Here is an 18,720-nt window from a genome sequence, read left to right on the forward strand (position 1 = left end):
GCTTTTACTGCTGTCTGGGTCCTAACTGGGTAGATTCCCCCTCACTTCCTGTCACCAAGATAGGTAGTAACGGAGATTTCCACTTAAGAAAAGGAAGTGAGGGGGGGGGGGGGGTGTCAGTCTTTTACCGAGCAGTAAAAACAAAAAAGGTAACTTTTTGGCACTCTATCAAAAACTTAAAATTGTTTGGCTAGAGAAACACTTTTGTTCCCAAATAATTTTAATTTTTTTTAATAAAAAAATTGTTATATTTTAGGTTATGGATTTCACATTAAAGATTAGAAAAGGTGTAAAAAAATTAAAAAAAAATAAAAAACTTACAGTATTCGCAACCTCTGAACCAAAAATCAAAAAAAAAAAAAAAAACTTTAACAGTCAAGCATCAAAAATGATAAGAAAAAAAAAAGACATACATCTACAATACATGAGCAGTGGTGGCCCGTCCATATCCTTCCCTACTTCCAGAAGATGGGCCGGAGCCCGATCTCTACACCTTCCCCCGCTGCTGGGCCAATTGGACAGCGCAGTGCGCATGCGCAGTAGGGAACAAGCAGTGAACCCGAAAGGCTTCACTGCCTGGTTCCCTTACCAGGAATTGTGGTGGCAGCAACTGGGAGTCGATCCAAAGATTGGGTGGGGTGCCGACATCGTGGGCTCCCTGGACAGGTAAGTTCCCTAATATTAAAAGTCAGCCGCTAGTATTTGTAGCGGCTGACTTTAAAATTGTTATTTATTTTTGGCTGGACCTCCTCTTTAAAATTACAACTCACTAACCGGTAAAAAGCAAGCTAGCAAGTAACTACCCTATGCAAGAATTACGGTCCTAAAATAAATAAAAATAAACAGCATCCGGTTCCTAATGAACTGGCTCAGGCTTTCAGCGGCTTGAGATCACATGGCTGCGATATTTCCCAAACCTGGACCAGCTCTGATGTTAGCTGATAGCGGGCTTCAGCCTGCTGACAACGGGTCACACTACTCCTTTAGGAGGTATGTTCAGCACGCAGAGATTTGAACTGGTAAGTGTTTAAGAGCTCCAACAGGCCTACTTAAAGTTTGTTAAAAAGTTTCTGACATCAGGGATGTATCAATAGATAACAGGGTTTGACAGGAAATTAATATTCAATACAAGGGCACGCAAATGCCAATCTTAAAGCAGGGCTCGACAAAACCCGGGCGCCAGGTGGCATTTGCGACTAGAATTAGCGACCCGGTGCCTGGGGCCGCACAGCTGGGGGTATCCTGCCTCCGTGGACCCCCCCCGGCGTGATCGCGTCGCCGGGGGGCGGTAATTGAGGCCGCGGCTTTGAGGCCTTCTGCGGTCCTATGGTTCCTTCTGGAATCTGGCGCCCTCTTGTGGTGGCTGTTGGTATGACAACCAGCAATGCTATTGGAGCTTCCCCTGCCTGTTTTCACTGCCTGCCAGCCTATCTTCTTCCCTTTACTTAGAACCCCTAAACATTATATATATTTTTTATTCTAACACCCTAGAGAATAAAATGGTGGTCGTTGTAATACTGTCTGTCACATTGATTTGCGCAGCGGATTTACAAGCGCACTTTTTTGGGGAAAAATAATTTATTTAATAAAAAAAACAAGACAACAGTAAAGTTAGCCCAATTTTTTTTTATATTGTGAAAGATAATGTTACGCCAAGTAAACTGATAACCAACATGTCACGCTTCAAAATTGCGCCCGCTCATGGAATGGCGACAAACTTTTACCCTTTAAAATTTCCATAGGCGACGTTTAAAAAAATTCTATAGGTTGCATGTTTTGAGTTACAGAGGAGGTCTAGGGCTAGAATTATTGCTCTCGCTCTACCGATCACGGCGATACCTCACATGTGTGGTTTGAACACCGCTTACCCCATCTTCCCCTCACTCGTCTCCATGTCAGGCCAGGGACAGGTCCGGATCGCCGTCACGGACCTGGCTCCTAACTTTTTTAGCTGGCTCCTAGATTCCAAACAAATTTGTCAAGCCCTGTCTTAAAGTGTAACTAAACATTCCCAATCTACATTGCCTATTTTTAATCCTTATGCTGCTAGCCTTCGTAAATAGATAGGAAGTTACAGTATATTACATTTAATTGTTTTAACTTTTTTTTTTTTAACACATTTCTGTAGTTGCTTTCTGGTTTATGGCCCAGGCCACATTGTTGTTATACATCCCAGAAGTCTTCATAGCCACCCCCCCACCCCCCTTTCATCTGGAGGTGGTAAGGAGGGGCTTTCTAACCACACCTGCCTGAGCTAAGATCAGATGAATTCAAGAGAGTAGCTGCTTCTAAATGAATCATTATGAGGGTGTTTTTCAAAGTGATTTATCAACAAAACAACGCAAGGGTGGGCAAGTGTGCTTTTAAAGAGGAAGTAAACTCTCCCACTCTGATGCTTCTTTTCATTTAGCCCATTATAATAAGTCATTATCAGACTACAGCCACTGTAATCCAGCCCAAATTGCATATTACTTACTGTTTAAAGAAACTTTAAAAAAACTTGTTTCCAGGGGTTAGGCAGTGCCATCTTAAGTATTGTTTTCTGAGTCCACAGTGGAGTGTATTTCCGCCCTTACATTGAGCACTTCCTGTACCGTTAACCAAGCCTCCTTCTCAATCTAACGTTTCTATGGCAACCCTGCTTCCCTGTTCATAGCTGACTTGTTTATTTCATAGTATTTACTTGTAGTGATGTCTAATGTTTGCCTTTGTCAGACTTATCAGCTTCAGCTGATTAGACTGCAGTAATGGCTGCAGTTTAGACTGTATGTCATGTCACATGGTGTGTAGGAGGAAGCTCTGAGTGATTAGCAGAGTTCAGTGTTGTGCTATAGGAAGTCCTGATAACAGATAGATAAGACATAGAGAGTGTGCCTTAAATCAGGGGAGATCTGGGCAGTGATTTCATTCTACAGAACAACAAGGATTACAACAATACTAAGTAAGGAGATATCTACAAGCAGTGTTCATTAGGGTTTTTTTATGCTCATTTACATGGGACAAAGTTGCGGGGGAGAGTTTACAACCACTTTAATTTTAAAAATAATTACATTGCGTTTTCAGTTTGTGGTGCTCAGATACAGTTATGTTCCTCTTTTAATGAAAATCAGACACAAGAGAAACAGAGGTGGCTCACAATGCTGACCCCCCCAAAGTCAGTACCTACCAACTCTAATTACCTGGAAGAAGCGTGCAGCCAGAGAGGATGAAACTCCTGATCCACATGCCTGTTACAGGTCAGTGACTCTAAATAGCAAGCCAGGCACGCAATGGCAAGCTGGCAACCCTATATCTCCCTTGACAACGTTCCATTAAGGAAACCAAGTTAAAAAGTGTTTCGGCTGACAAATGCCCAAATTCTGATAATACTAGGGGTGCACCGAATGGTTTTTTTGGTGCTGAAACCGATAACGAAAATGAAAAATACACTAGGCCGAAAACCAAAAATATATCCATACCAAAACATATTTTACATTTTTTTTTATACAGGAGGCGGTCAGAGACTGGGGACATGGTACAGGAGGCGGTCAGAGACTGGGGACATGGTACAGGAGGCGGTCAGAGACTGGGGACATGGTACAGGAGACGGTCAGAGACTGGGGACATGGTACAGGAGACGGTCAGAGACTGGGGACATGGTACAGGAGACGGTCAGAGACTGGGGACATGGTACAGGAGACGGTCAGAGACTGGGGACATGGTACAGGAGACGGTCAGAGACTGGGGACATGGTACAGGAGACGGTCAGAGACTGGGGACATGGTACAGGAGACGGTCAGAGACTGGGGACATGGTACAGGAGACGGTCAGAGACTGGGGACATGGTACAGGAGACGGTCAGAGACAGGGGACATGGTACAGGAGACGGTCAGAGACAGGAGACATGGTACAGGAGACGGTCAGAGACAGGAGACATGGTACAAGAGATGGTCAGAGACTGCAGACATGATACAAGAGATCAATGCAGCCTCACCAGTGCCCGTCAGATGCAGCCAGCCAGTGTCCCCATTGCAGCCAGCCTGTGAAGGGACGAGAGAGGAGAGCCTCCGCCACCTGTTTGATCACAGTGCCGGGAACATCACAGCTTTCATTTCAATAGCTGTGTGTTCCCGGCTGTGCGCCGTCACATGCAGCCCCTCCCCCTTGTCCAGGCACTTTGATAGACAGATCACCCATCCAATCCTGGGACGGGTGATCTGTCTATCAAAGTTTCCCAGACAAGGGGGGGGGGGGGGGCTGTATGTGACGGCACGCGACCGGAAACACACAGCTATTGAAATGAAAGCTGTGATGTTCTTGGCGCTGTGATCAAACAGGCGGCGGAGGTGGCTCTCCTGCACTATAGGATACCCCCATGATGGGCAGCACCAGGGGTGCAGCCCCATCCCCTGCCCCGCCCCATTTTCGGCTCCATTACCGGACGTTTTTATTTTTCAGCAAACTGCCGAAAAGGGCATTTTTGGCCGATATGTTTCGGCAGCCAAAATTTCGGTGCATCCCTAGATAATACACAGGGCTACTTTCTAGCAATTTAATGAGCTTTGTATTGAAAACATGATTACATGCATCAAGCCAGCCCATTCCCATATATGCTTTATAGATATATATAAACTGTTGGTGGTTGGTTGCCTTGATCATTTTTATGATAAAAAGCTGGAAATTAACTTGTGTATGACCTTGATTTTAGCAGGCACATTGGGCCTATGTGCAAGCATATTCCTTTTATTATGAAATGCTTCTGTGTCTATGCTCCAAAATGCAGTAATGGTGTCACTCTATTGGTCGCTTTGCTGTATACATTGCATCATAGGATGCTGAAGTGGGGCCTGTGTGCCAGAGCTCCACTTTGGGCTCATAGTTGCCAACAGTCCTGATTTTCCCGGGACAATCCCGATTTTGAGACCCTAGTCCCAATCGGAGGCCGTCCCGATTCGGGATTTTGCCTTTTGTCCATGGAAAAACGGCAATGTTTGGCTCTGGCTCTTGACTCCAACAAAATGGCCACTGGCGCAAGAGCTCTTTCCCCTTGTGTTCAGCTACATCTCCTCTCGTTCCTAGTGTTCACTGTAGAGGGAAGGGACCGGTCCGTGCAGCCAATGAATCAGCTTCTCTCTTCACAATTCTCCAGCCAGGGTTAGCTGCACGGATCGGCCCCCTCCCCTCTCAACATGAGGAACGAGAGAAGATGTAGTCTGCCTATCAGTCAGCGACCTATGAAATACACCAGAGGTTCAATGGAAAGACAAGGCATTGTCATCACTCTACTAGAAACTGATGGAGGCTGAGCGGGATGCCACTTAGGGTACCTGCTATCCAAGATCAGTACTGCTTACCTATCAAAGTACATATGCGGCCCCCATAGCTCCTCTGACTGACCTTTGCCTGCTGAATGACAGGAGGAGCATGTTATGGAAGGCAAGGCATGATCAAAGACACCTAGACCATATATCCAAATTCAGGAGGATGCAGCAATGGCAAAGGTTAGGAGAAAGGTTAAGGACACCTGATAGGAACACAATGGCTCACCTTCCTTCAGGATCAGATGGCAGAGGCAGGCAATGTAAATAGACAGGTGATCAGAGCTGTGTCTGGCTATCCTCTGAAGTGCTGGGTGCTGCAGCAGGACTCCGCTGCCTGGGGGACCGCCAGATGCAAGCAGGGACCCCGCTGCCTGGGGGACCGCCAGATGCAAGCAGGGACCCCGCTGCCTGGGGGACCGCCAGATGCAAGCAGGGACCCCGCTGCCTGGGGGACCGCCAGATGCAAGCAGGGACCCCGCTGCCTGGGGGACCGCCAGATGCAAGCAGGGACCCCGCTGCCTGGGGGACCGCCAGATGCAAGCAGGGACCCCGCTGCCTGGGGGACCGCCAGATGCAAGCAGGGACCCCGCTGCCTGGGGGACCGCCAGATGCAAGCAGGGACCCCGCTGCCTGGGGGACCGCCAGATGCAAGCAGGGACCCCGCTGCCTGGGGGACCGCCAGATGCAAGCAGGGACCCCGCTGCCTGGGGGACCGCCAGATGCAAGCAGGGACCCCGCTGCCTGGGGGACCGCCAGATGCAAGCAGGGACCCCGCTGCCTGGGGGACCGCCAGATGCAAGGAAGGACCCCGCTGCCTGGGGGACCGCCAGATGCAAGGAGGGACCCCGCTGCCTGGGGGGCCCGCCAGATGCAAGGAGAGACCCCCGCTGCCTGGGGGACCGCAAGATGCACGGAGGGACCAGGCTGCCTGGGGGACTGCCAGATGCAAGGAGGGACCACGCTGCCTGGGGACCGCTAGATGCAAGGAGGGACACTGCTGCCTGGGGACAGCCAGATGCAAGGAGGGACTCCGCTGGCAGCACCTGATGGCATCTGGTGGCAGACAACGTGGCAAGTGACACGCTCAGGGCTAACACTGATTCTGCATTATGGTGAGTTGAACGATTTCATTTTATATTTCAATGTAATAGAAATAATGCGCTTCAATCATCCTGACACCATAACCACCATGGTGCCGGGATGATTGGAGTGCTAACACCAGGTGTTTGGAGTATCTTTATCTGCTGATTGTTAAACTCTGAAATACACATATTTATATTGTGGTGTAGGACCTGTGGATGCTGTCCCTCCATCCCTCTCTCCCCCTTTCCCCCTCCATCCCTCATTCAGCTCAGACTCTGGACACACCCCATTTGAGACACGCCCAATAAGCCACACCCACCATTTTGCATAAGCCACACCCATTTGTGGTGCACTTTCTATGCCACGTGTACAAACACATGCCCCGCCCCCTTATTATAATTCAACTCTACCTACAGCCAAAAAAAGTGTCCCTAAATTTTTTTTTGCAATGTTGCAAACTATATGTTCTATATCTATATGTTCTATGATGAGAACAGACTGATTGCCTTATTTACCTTGTGTAGCAGGGAAGACGGAAGACTGAGTAGCGTGTGAATTAAAATCAGCAAATTCACCAAATGGATCTGAAGATGGACCTATAAAGAGAGAAAATTTAAGTCTAAAGCTCACAGCTGTAGATATAGGAACATTCAAATGGACTAGGAAATCCCTTTAACCACTTAAAGTATAACTAAAGGCAAAACTTTTTTTTAGTTTTTGGTAGAATGCGGAGGGATTAGAAGGCTTGCCAGCTTTTATCGCTGTTTGTGTCCCCGTTAGAGAGGGTGAATCTCCCCATTTGTCCTGTTTACCATTATCAATGAAAGTAAAACAAAAACCTCAAATTTTGGGTTGTCCCCAGAAAAGTAATAGAGGGGAAATCTTCCAATGGGGACATTAGTTCTAGTGACCTGGAGGTCACCAAGGAATTCCCCTAAAATGCAGGGATTTCCTCCCACTTCCTATTTGGCTACAGGACAGGAAGTGAAGGGAAACCTCCCCAATGGGACACAGATGGCGAAAAAAAAGAGAAAAACTGACCAGGGTTATAAACTTCCCGCACTCTATCCAAAATGGGGAAAAAAAAAAAAAGTTTTGTCTATAGTTCTACTTTAAGGATTGCCTGGCCGCAATGTACAGTACTGCAGACGAGCCGCCCATACAGGCACAGCGACATACCCATACGTTGCTGGCCTTCTCCGGGGACTGGACTCCTGCTGTGATTAGACACAGTGGGATTTTGTCAGCAGGTCCTGACCAATGTTTCATCACCAGCACCTGCTGATGTGTCGAATCACAGTCCAGAGCGCTGTGTCGACAAATACAGGGCACCGTACAGAAGGAACGATCTGTTTGTTCCTTCTTTCTGCAAAGCAGGGAGAAGAAACAAACCTATATTTACTAAAAAGCAGTACATATTGTTAGGCACACAGTTAACCTTTTTATCGCCCCTAGATGTGAACCCCTTCCCGGCCAGTGTCATTAGTACAGTGACAGTGTATAGTATTAGCACTGATCACTGTATTCGTGTCACTAGTGATGTCAGTTAGCCAGTTCCCACTCAGTGTCACTTGTGTTAGATTTCCCACTAGAAATCGCTGATCACCGCCTGGTGATTCAGTATATATACACACACCATAGTTTGTAGACTCTATAACTTTCACACAAATCAATATACGATTATCTGTATATATTTTTTTTTTTGTGTTTCTTTACAAAATTTTAGCTCTTTTTTTGGTTACAGAATCTAAAAACCCAGTGTTGATCAAATACCACCAAAAAAAAGTTATATTTCTGTGAAAAAATTGATAAAAATGTCGTTTGGGTACAGTATTGCATGACTGCGCAATTACCGCATAAAGTAGCGCAGTGCTAAATAGCAAAGAAAAAAAAATGGCCTGGCCAGGAAGGGGTTAAAACCTTTTGGCGCTAAAGTGGTTAAGGCAGGAAAAGCCAATAAATGAGTCCAACCTCAATCAAAACCTTTACTTTACTTTTGGATTGAACAGGGAAAGGTTAGAATCAGTTTTTTATTGCTGTGTACCTGCTGGGATACAGACATCAGTAAAAACCTGACAGAGGCTCATACCCTCCCCAATCTCTAAACTGAACTTTACATTTCTCCATCAACTCATCCTTTAACAGTCACTACCATTTGTATCGTTATCCCTGCACTTTAGCTTGTAAACTCTCAGAAGCAGGGTCTGCCTACCTGCCGTCTTGATATGTATTGTAGCTGTATGGTCTCCCTTTTTGTTTGTAAAACAAAATGCAAACTGTTGACACTATATAGATCCTGTATAAGGCCCCTTCCACACGGGGCAGATTCATTTAGCGGTGTCCGCCAGCTCAGCAGGAGATCGCCCCATTGATCTCCGCTAAGCCGGCAGATGACAGATCAGTCTCTGCTCACTGAGCGGGGAGGGGCCTGTCAGAGCCCAGTTGATTCCTATGGGGAGATCGGCGAAAAACAGCATGTCCGTTTTCATTAGCTCTCATCCGATAAGCTGAACGTATCGTCACATGTCTGATTTTTAGAAGATTGGGTGGCAGACAGATGTCAGTGAACACATCTCAGCTGACATCCGCTTGCCCATAGGAATCAGTGGATGGCCCGCTTGGATCCGCTGGAAAAACGGACAGGCGGATCCAAGTGGGCTTGTTGTGTGAAAAGGGCCTTATATTAATAAAAGTAAATACAATGCATCTCATCCCACTGATGTATTAAAGCTAAAACCCAGCAAGTGTGTGAAAGGTATAGCCCTTTACATTGTCTCATTACCCTTAAGTAAGCAGCCCATATTCTGGAATGGTATACATCAAAAGCTGCTTTTTTCTTAGCATGCTCTAGTTTAGATTTTCATCTCATATGCATACCACTTCACTCTGTACACAATGATGTATGTAATATACTCTAGACTGCTGCATACCACTTTAGACCTTGTTAAAACAAGTTTCAAAACTGTTTGAAATTCAACCACATTCAAGGAATTAGTACCCTTTTAGGGAGAAAAAGGGACAAAGACAAATGTCAAGCAGGAAATATTTTTCTCTTCCAATAGGACTTTTCTAGATAAACCTTTATTAGACAACACATCCATATATCTATTTAAATATGACTTGTATACCACAAGTATTTGATAAGATAAATACAGTAATGGAGGGACAGCAGTGCTGACACAAAAACAGCCATCACCCCCCCTCCCCACCCCGGTATAAAACACAATAAGTGGAGCTCAGTTGCTCAGGTCCGCACTTGCTGTGACCGTCCTCTCAGCACAGCTGGCTAGGCAGGTGGTGCCATAACATCTGCCCAGCACTCAAGTATCCCCAAAGACCACTTTTGACGCCTGGCGAAATGCCCGGGCTGCCACAACTCTGCAAGAAATTCTAACCATCTGGCACTGCCAATTGGACAGAACATAAAATGGTTCTGCTTGGGAGATCAGTAGGGGCCAAGTAGCAAGGTACAAAGGACAGAAATGTGAACAAATAAGTTGTATGGATTCTGGAACAGAAATCAAGAAAAATAAGGAATCTCATTCATAAAAGGTATGCTTTGTCACCATATAAACTAAAAATTGTCACAAGACATGGATCTCACATTCTGTCAATCTTATATTAGACGGCAACCCTTACAGTTGAAACAGAAGAAAGATTCCCACACTGCTGTTTACTCGAGCTACTGATATGTAAAAATGGGCATCTGGGTGGCCTTGCTCTGTAGGCTTCTGGGCTCTTTAGCAGGAAAAAAGAAAAAAATAAAATAAAAAAAGCCCCTTCCATCTTCCAAAAAGCAGTAAAAGTGGTCATCCCCTGGAAGAATAGGTAACAAACGTAATCTTCTAATGCGTATGGAATAACTACATGACAGGTATTCACAATTTTCCTGCACCCAGGTTCCCTGGATTAGCTTCCAAAGCAGTTTCCAGTAACAAACCTTGCTCACACAGTGAAACTTTAGCTTAACATGTAAACCTCAGCTCATAATCTGTGAGAGATTCCCTCTCCAACTGCTCAGGCATCCCCCCTTGCCCTTTGGGACTAGCCAGGAAAAAAAAAAGATTTTTGACATATCTGTAAATTTCTATATACTGGAGTACAATACAAAAAACAGAAATCGATTCATAGAACATGGGTTATATGCCACTATCTTCAGGTAAATGCACACTGGCAAAAGCTTTGCTGGGTCTGCCCCTAGTGTCCCCATATAAACCCGCCCAATCCATGAGGCTCCAATTTTGCAAGCAATAGAGAGAACAGGATAAGGGAGGGACCTGTGTCCTGTACCGTACTCGAAGATACAGAATTTACAGGTATGTCAAAATTACTCATCTTTTTTGCACAGGAATCAATTCAGAATCTATGGGACATCCCCAATCAATGATCAAGAGAAAAGGAGCAAGAGAGCTAAACAGCTGCAACAGGCCCACAGGAAGAAAACAGGAAAGCCAACCGGCCTCAAAACAAACTGTTAAGGGCACTTTCACACTGAGGCGCTGGGACGTCAGTGGTAAAGCGCTGCCATTTATAGCTGCGCTTTACTGACGTTTTAGTGGCGCTTTTCGGCTGCTACCGGGATGCTTTTAACCCCCACTAGTGGCCGAAAAAGTGTTAAAAGCACCCGCAAACCACTGCTGCAGCAAAGCTTTGCTGGCGCTGCCCATTGATTTCAGTGGGCAGGAGCGCTTTAGGAGTGGTGTATACACCGCTCCTAAAGCGCCTCAAAGATGCTGCTTGCAGAACTTTTTTTTTTTTTTTAGCATCCTGCCAACCCACCGCTTCACTGTGAAAGCCCACGGAATTTCATACTGGAGTGACAGGAAAAACGCTTTACAGGAGCTACTTTTAGCGCTATAGCACCTGTAAGGCACCTGAGTGTAAGAGTAGCCTTACAGAAGAAACACTTCACAAGAGAAACAGCAGAGATTGAATAACTAAGCAGCTAATTTTTGGGGAGAAACAAGAAACAGAATTTGGGTGGTGGCTCCACTCAAAGGAGGGCTTCACAACTCTATCTGCCCAGAACCCATTTTTAATGGGGCATGGGCTAGGAAAGGAAGGATTGATTACTTCTTAGGCAGTAGAAGACCCATGAAGGAAAATAAAAATACAAAATATGACCACGGGAATGGTAAGAGGGGCCCCAAGGGGGGAATTCCAAGAAGAAATGAGAGAAAAGGGGAGCAAGTTTCCATGGAAACATGGCGTAGCCACAGATGTCATACCAGACCCCAATCCCTAAATATGAATAAGGATGTTGAGTCAGCCAGGCCGGCAAGATAATGAAGGTGGTTTCAAGGGCCAAAAAAATAAAAGCAATCTTAGGAGGGTCCCCAGAAGAGAATCCCTTAATTTACATGGATAGCTCAGGGTGACCACAAGGCCTGTAGGAGTCTCATTGGGTGACAAGGACGTGTCCTGTGCAGTAGAAGGTTGCACAAGGAATGGAAGGTGTTGAGTTGTACGAAAAGGGTGTGTAAGGTCATCCAGGATATACAGGGTTCTAAATTATAAGAAGAAGTATGGCCAGGTCAAGGTGTATATAGAGAACGAAGTACGAGTAAAAAAATCTTGATGAAAGGATGAGGTTTTATTTTTGTTTAACCGGCCATACATGGATCAAAATTCAGGCAGTTCAGAAGAGGCCAGACTAATTTAGATCCATGCATAGCTTCCCCGGTTGTAAGGAAGTCAATCTACCAGTCGACTTCTATACAACCAACCCATCTGGTTTTTCCTGACCAAACAGTGCCGAAGGCTATAGCTGATGATCATCAAATGTTTGAACAACAAAAAAATTATACAATTATGGGCTGCCTTACTTGACGGAGCCGTTTGCCCAAAGGTTACCCAAGCAGGAAAAACTTATTTTGTCCAACGCAAGAATGGAATGTACTAACATAGGGAATATCTTGGTCATAAGGATTTTAGGAAATTGCCTGCCTAGGCTGTCATGCTATAGGCTAAGGAGCATGGCTGAGTACAGTAGGCAAGTGCCAAATCTGCAGTGGATCAAAGGTGGAGAGAAAAGAGAACCACCCATAAACACCAGAAATGAGTAAAGGGGTTTTGATACAATTTGGGAATCATTTACCCTGTATTGAGGTTGAGATCTAGGCAGAAGAGGACAGATTAAACACCTCAGCCCAAAAAACAAAAAAAAAAACAAATAACTGTCAGTGGGCATTTTGTGGAAGCCTGAATACCAAAATAACCAATGCATCTTGTACAATAAAGTATGTACATTTTTAGAGTAGTTAGCATCTCTCAAACAGGGCTCCTCGCTGGCTGCATACCATCTACTCTGAGTGTTTTGCTAGGCTAATGATTTTTAATCTTCTGGTGAGTGCAAAGTGGTGAAGGGTCTACACTGTGGCGATATTACTTTGTTAGCTGCACTGAGACGCACCATCAATGGAGAATTATAGTGGACGTTTTCTTCATTGGGACATATGCTGGACTGTTGAAAGTACAGGCACTTTATCATCATTCTAGTGGTGTTGCTACATATAATTTTCTTATGCATTTAGCTTGTGTGGGTTTTGTTCAGCCAGCGACCGGCTTCAAAGTGAGTGATGCAGCAGCTCCTTAGCTGCCGACCACTTTCACAGCCGGCTGCAGTGTGTCCCTCCCTCCTGCTGGGAGCCTACCCTCCTCCCGTGGTTCCTGGGCTGTCCAGTGTTTACCGACACCCGGGAACACATCCGCCGGCGAGGGTAAGAGACTGCAGTGAGATCGAGGCAAAACCATGCCTCAATCTCACTTGCAAACAGTGAAACCGGACATGATGTCTCTTACGATTTCAGATGCACCCTTTCCTGGCCAAAACAGCCAGGGGATGCTTCTAACCAAGCCGATCTTTGCTTGGTTAGATGGTGTGCAGGGCAGGCGAGACACTCGGGGTCTATTAGTCCCTTGATGTCTCCATAAAGAAAAAGTACCAGTCACCTGTCTAACGCTATCACATAGGGTTTTATTAAAAGTAAAAATTGTAATTGACCAGGCATTCTTCAAGATAACCTGAGGTCTTGGCAAAGTGTTGACTTGGGCTGGAAAATTCCTGTTAATAGGACATAATAGCTACATAAAGGGCAAAAAGTAAATATTGTGCATGTATATGAAGAATGTTCTTTAATACTGGTACATCCATTTTAAATTTTGTAAACATTTTTGTTAAATTAAAATTTTGTTAAAATTCCTTGTGCTAGTGGTGACAAGAACGGACAGTACTCCGGTACATCACATATATTGAACTTTTGAGGATACTGTCATTTTGCAGTAGTACTTCACTTAGTACATGTTAGAGCATCTTTTCAGAAGGAACATGTGGATAGCTCTCCACATACAATACTCTGAGGCAGGTATCAGTATTCCTTTATAGAAGATGTGATGACCAGATGTAGTCTCTGGGTATCATTTTTCGCACTGGCACAGTTAATTATTTTATTTTTTTTAAACAAAGTTAATGTCACTGTTTTCTGTACTGCTTGCCAAGGAGTAAACTACCTTTTGGAAACATTTGTATGTGTCAAAGCAAGAGTAATGTAATGCTGCATGTTTCATATGTGAAGAGTTAAAGGATGATCAATAAGAAAATGCAAAGAGGTGCTAAAAAAAAATAAAAAATAAAAATAAAAACGATAATTAAGAAAAAAAAAAATTGCAGAAAAAACCCCGTAGCCCAGCACACCGTACATAAATGCAAGCCCAGGGTGTGCACACGCATGTAAATCGCAGTCCCACCACACATGTAACATATCACTGCAACCATCAGAGTGAGAACAATAATTCTAGCACAAGAATTACTATTGAAGGGGATGTAAAACCCTCAAGGTTTTTCACCTTAAGGCATTCTATGCTTTAAGGTGAAAAAACTTCTGTAGTGCAGCAGCCCCCAGAGATCCACTTTTACTTCCAGCCACTGTCTCGGGTCCTCATTGGATAGACTGAGAGCAGCAGGAGCCATTGGCTCCTGCTGTTGTCAATCAAATCCAGTGACACGGGAGCCAGGGGGGGGCAGAGTCCTGCCATCCGTGTAAATGGACACAGAATGAGTCTCTCTGTGGGGGCACTCGAGAAGAGGAGGCGCTACTGAGAGACCCAAGAAGAGGAGGATCGGGGGCCACTCTGTGCAAAACCCTTGCACAGAGGAGGCAAGTATAACATGTTTGTTATTTATAAAAAAAAAAAAAAAAAAAAAAAAAAAAAAAAAAAAAAAAAAAACACACGACCCTTTACAATCCCTTTAACTCTAAATTGATGAGTTGCAAAGGCATTTAAAGCGACACCTATGGGGATTTTTTGGGCATCATTGGTTTTTGCGATATCGCAGGTGCCCGCAATTTTAAAGCATGGAATGTTTGGGAGGACTTGCAGTGACGTCACCACGCTACTCACAAAGGCGGAAGGGCTCCATGTGTGCTGGTCGGCATCTTTGTTTTTAAATGTCCTCACTATCTGCAATATTGTGAGTACCATTTGCTTTTAAATACATTTTGTATTAAATACAGCATTATGCTATGGTCCTTTTTTAATTTATATGGTCCATGCTGCCACGAAACACACCTTTTGCTGAGTCCAAGGGCTTATCATTGTATACCCGGGGAGAGTCTTGCGGTGTTTGTCCGGTCTCGTTGTGAAAAGACTAAGGCTGTGTTTATATGAATGCTGTCCAAATCTCAACCATCTGGTAAGCGGCTTCGATATCGGTGGTGTTATTCACTTTGTGATACTGAGCTCAGCGGTGGTCTAATAAAGATTTGGATGTATTAAGAGACTGTTTATTTCAGCTTATTAGCACCCTGCTTACTTAAGAACTGCAAAAAGCTAATTTTTTATTTATGTTTTACTTAGAACACAATTGTTCATTTTTGAGATTGTGCAGCACTTATCACTTTAAGTTTCATATTGGTTATTATTATTATGGTGGTCCGTCTATGCATCGATTGAATTGATTGATATTAGCACATATAATTTAACTTCACTGTGGACATTGGCCACCATTATTATTATTGGTGGTTTCACTGCGTGTTGTGCAATTTAGATTTAAATGTATTTATCTATATACACGCAAGTATAAAAAGTTTTTATATAATATTTTTTCTTTTATTTGTGGCGCAGTTTTTCTTGTTACCATCCTGTACTCTGTTTATCACATATTGCTGCAGCCTTTTTATTTTTATTTCATCCTTTTTTTTGATTTAATGTGTTTTGGGTCAGCGCGTTTTTTTGTGTACCATGGAATGTTTGATGTCTATTTACTCGATGCAACCTCATCTTTTATATTTTAACCAAAAATGGGTATTATACGATGTGGTTTTGTGCTAAAATTCCTTTTATTATATTTTTTCCTGAAAATTTGCGTTTAATAAACAGTTGCACAAATATCATGTTAAACAAAAATTGCAACTATCACCTTTTTTGTTCTACAGAACCTCCGCTTTCAGAAAATACGTAAAGTTCTGGAGGTTTAATAAATTTTTGAGATTTTTACATGCATGTGGAAAATAAACAAAATTGCTCTGGATCCGAACTGGTTAAGAAGTATACATAAATAAGTCTATCAAAAAGGAGAAATATCTTCTGTTAATTTACATGATAACCATGCAAGTATGTCCTTGCTAACGGATTCCTATTCTTTGACATTTGCTGAAATGGTAAGTTGAGAGGTGGACAGTACTGGTTTAGACTATAGGTCATAGTAACTGAAAACATTTCTCCAGCTAAAAAAAACATAACAAAAAAAACAAAAAAAAAAAAAAACATCCTAAAACAATTGGAATGCAAAGAGTCAAAAATCACTTGCAGTCACTACAATATTGCACTACTTACAAGAGGAAATATACCATTCACTGAAAAATCTGTCTATATCATGTATCTATATATGTTTCTATTAAATGCTTTATGGAAGTAAAGCTTACCTTATTTTTGACTGGTGGAATTGCAAAATTCAACATTTTTGATAACTGTATTATAATGGTTATTGGAATGGAGTATATTCTACATAACAGTGTACAGAGTAGAGTGGTCTGGTACATAAAAAATAGAGTACTAAACATTTTCTGTTTTTTTTTTTTTTACAGTGTTTAACCTCATCTTATGTCTGTGGTTAGATTACCTGCTGGCTGCCCCGAATTAAATAGTAAATCGACCAGATCATTAGATGACTTCTTGCTTAAATCACTAGAAGTCTGTGGAAAAAAATGACAAACTGTAAGTATACTGACAATCGTGCAAGAATATATTCATACTATTTGGCCGTGCGTGTGAAGTGCTTGTACAAGATCAGTTACGGTTTTGAAGGAAACCCATCACTATAAAAGGTAGGTTAAAGAAAACTTGTAATTTCATAGTTTTTTTAAACCCGATTACCTTGCCCTCATTTGGTTGATGTAGTTCTAACAATTATGATCATTATTCGCTTAAAAAGTATTAATAAACCCAGTAATATGAAAATAGTTCACCCCCCAATGCCCACAGCTTATAAATCATCTTTTTACATTAAAAATGCAGCCACTAAATACCCTTTTCGCTCATCTGTATACCACGGTTACATGATAAACTGCAGTTTTCTCCAGTGCTGAGATTTCAGGTAGATTTCCACTACAGCCTGTATACACGCCCACATGTGTGATGTCAATATCATGTGACCTGGCTAGCTCTGAGAACAAGTAAATTTTCTCTCCAGCATAAAAGACACAACTGAGCATGTGCAGGTCGGCTACCCTGCCTGTGTTAGTTGGCCTTCCCCATATAGACAGTGCAGGAGGGGGGAAGATCTGTGCATACAAGATAAAACAGCCTTGCAGAGGATTAACGCCTTAAGTTCCACAGTGAGTATAACAAGCATGCTATGCTGCATATACAGACTGATTTTACGGTTGTGGGTTTAGTAACACTTTAAAAAAAAAGATAAGTTCATCTTTACAGCATGTTACACCCATATTTAAGGTCTAACATGTTCCTTCCTATGCACTGGTCCTCTGTGGCCACCCACAATCGTTTCCTGCAGTGAGAGAATGGGGATCTGTCTGTGCAAACAAGGCAGATCTCCGTTCTGACAGGGGATCACACAGATCCTGTCTTTCTGCTATGCAGGAAGACGGATCTGTGTGTTGTCCCGGTGAGCCCTTCCCCAATACAATTAGAACACACAGTGGAGGGAACACAGTTAACCCCTTCTCTGCCAGTGTCATTAGTAAAATGTCAGTACATATTTTTAGCACCGATTACTGTAGTAATGTCATTGGTTCCCAAAAAAGTAAAAAATGTCAGTTAGGTATGCGATCTGTCCGCCACAATGTCGAAGTCCCGCTTAAAGTGGTTGTAAACCCTTACAAACCACTTTGACCTACAGGTAAGCCTAGATTAAGGCTTACCTTTGCCGAAAGACAGGCGCCGCTGTCTACGGCGGGCGCACTGAGCGCTCCGCTGTCAACAGCGATATGCCGCGAGTGCCGGCTCCCGCGCGCATGCGCAGGAGTGACGTCATCGCGGCTTCGCCGAATGACAGCGGCGGAGCAGCGAGACCCACCGAGAAGATGGAGGCTCTGCACTACAGGGGACAGCGGTGACTTCACTGGCTCCTGTGTCAGGTAAGTGACACATAAAGGACTACTATGCGATGCATAGTAGTCCATTATGCTTTACCTTTGCAGGGAATCAAAGAGGAAGTAAATTCATCAGGGTTTACTTCCTCTTTAAAAAAAAAAAAAAAAAAAAAAAAAAAAAAAAATCACTGATCGCTGCCATTACTAGTAAAAAAATGAAATAATAAAAATGCCTTAAATCTATCCCCTATTTTGTAGACGCTCTAACTTTTGTGCAAAGCAATCATACGCTTATTGGGAATTTTTTTTTTACCAAAATACATAGCAGAATATATATTCGCCTAAACTGATGAAGAAATTTGTTATTTAAAATTTTTGGGGAAATATTTTATAGTAGAATGTTTTTTTTTTGGTTGCTTTTTTTTCGTTTATAAAAAGCAGAGGTGATCAAATACCACCAAAAGAAAGCGCTTCTTGTGGGACAAAAATGACAAAGTTTGTTTGGTTACAACATCACACAACTGTCAGTTAAATTGACACAGTGTCGTATCGCAAAAACAATGGCCTGTCATTAAGGGGGTAAATCCTTCACGGGCTGAAGTTTGTTACTTAGTTTCTTTAAGATGCACATATCTAATGCAGTTCACGCTCAAAACAAGTGCAAGTTATTTCCTGGTAGAGCTGCACGATTCTGACTAAAATGAGAATCATGATTTTTTTTGCTTAGAATAAAGATTAAGATTGTTTCACGAGTGTGACATCTTTCACATTCTAAAAAAATTGGG

General features: G+C 43.3%; 1 protein-coding gene across 1 annotated transcript in view; it reads right to left on the bottom strand.

Annotated features, from left to right (window-relative positions):
• Positions 1–18,720, bottom strand: part of CLINT1 (clathrin interactor 1) — a 131,231-nt gene that overhangs the window by 8,779 nt on the left and 103,732 nt on the right. Inside the window, exons 8-9 of the mRNA XM_077468413.1 lie at positions 16,504–16,576; positions 6,899–6,979 (exon numbers count right to left, since the gene is read on the bottom strand). Coding sequence (XP_077324539.1) covers positions 6,899–6,979; positions 16,504–16,576 — 154 coding nt within the window. The remainder of the gene's footprint in view (positions 1–6,898; positions 6,980–16,503; positions 16,577–18,720) is intronic.

Source organism: Lithobates pipiens, unplaced genomic scaffold (genome assembly GCF_037356315.1).
Source record: "Lithobates pipiens isolate NorthernLeopardFrog02 unplaced genomic scaffold, aLitPip1_a1.2 Scaffold_8, whole genome shotgun sequence".
Taxonomy (NCBI): Eukaryota; Metazoa; Chordata; class Amphibia; order Anura; family Ranidae; genus Lithobates; species Lithobates pipiens.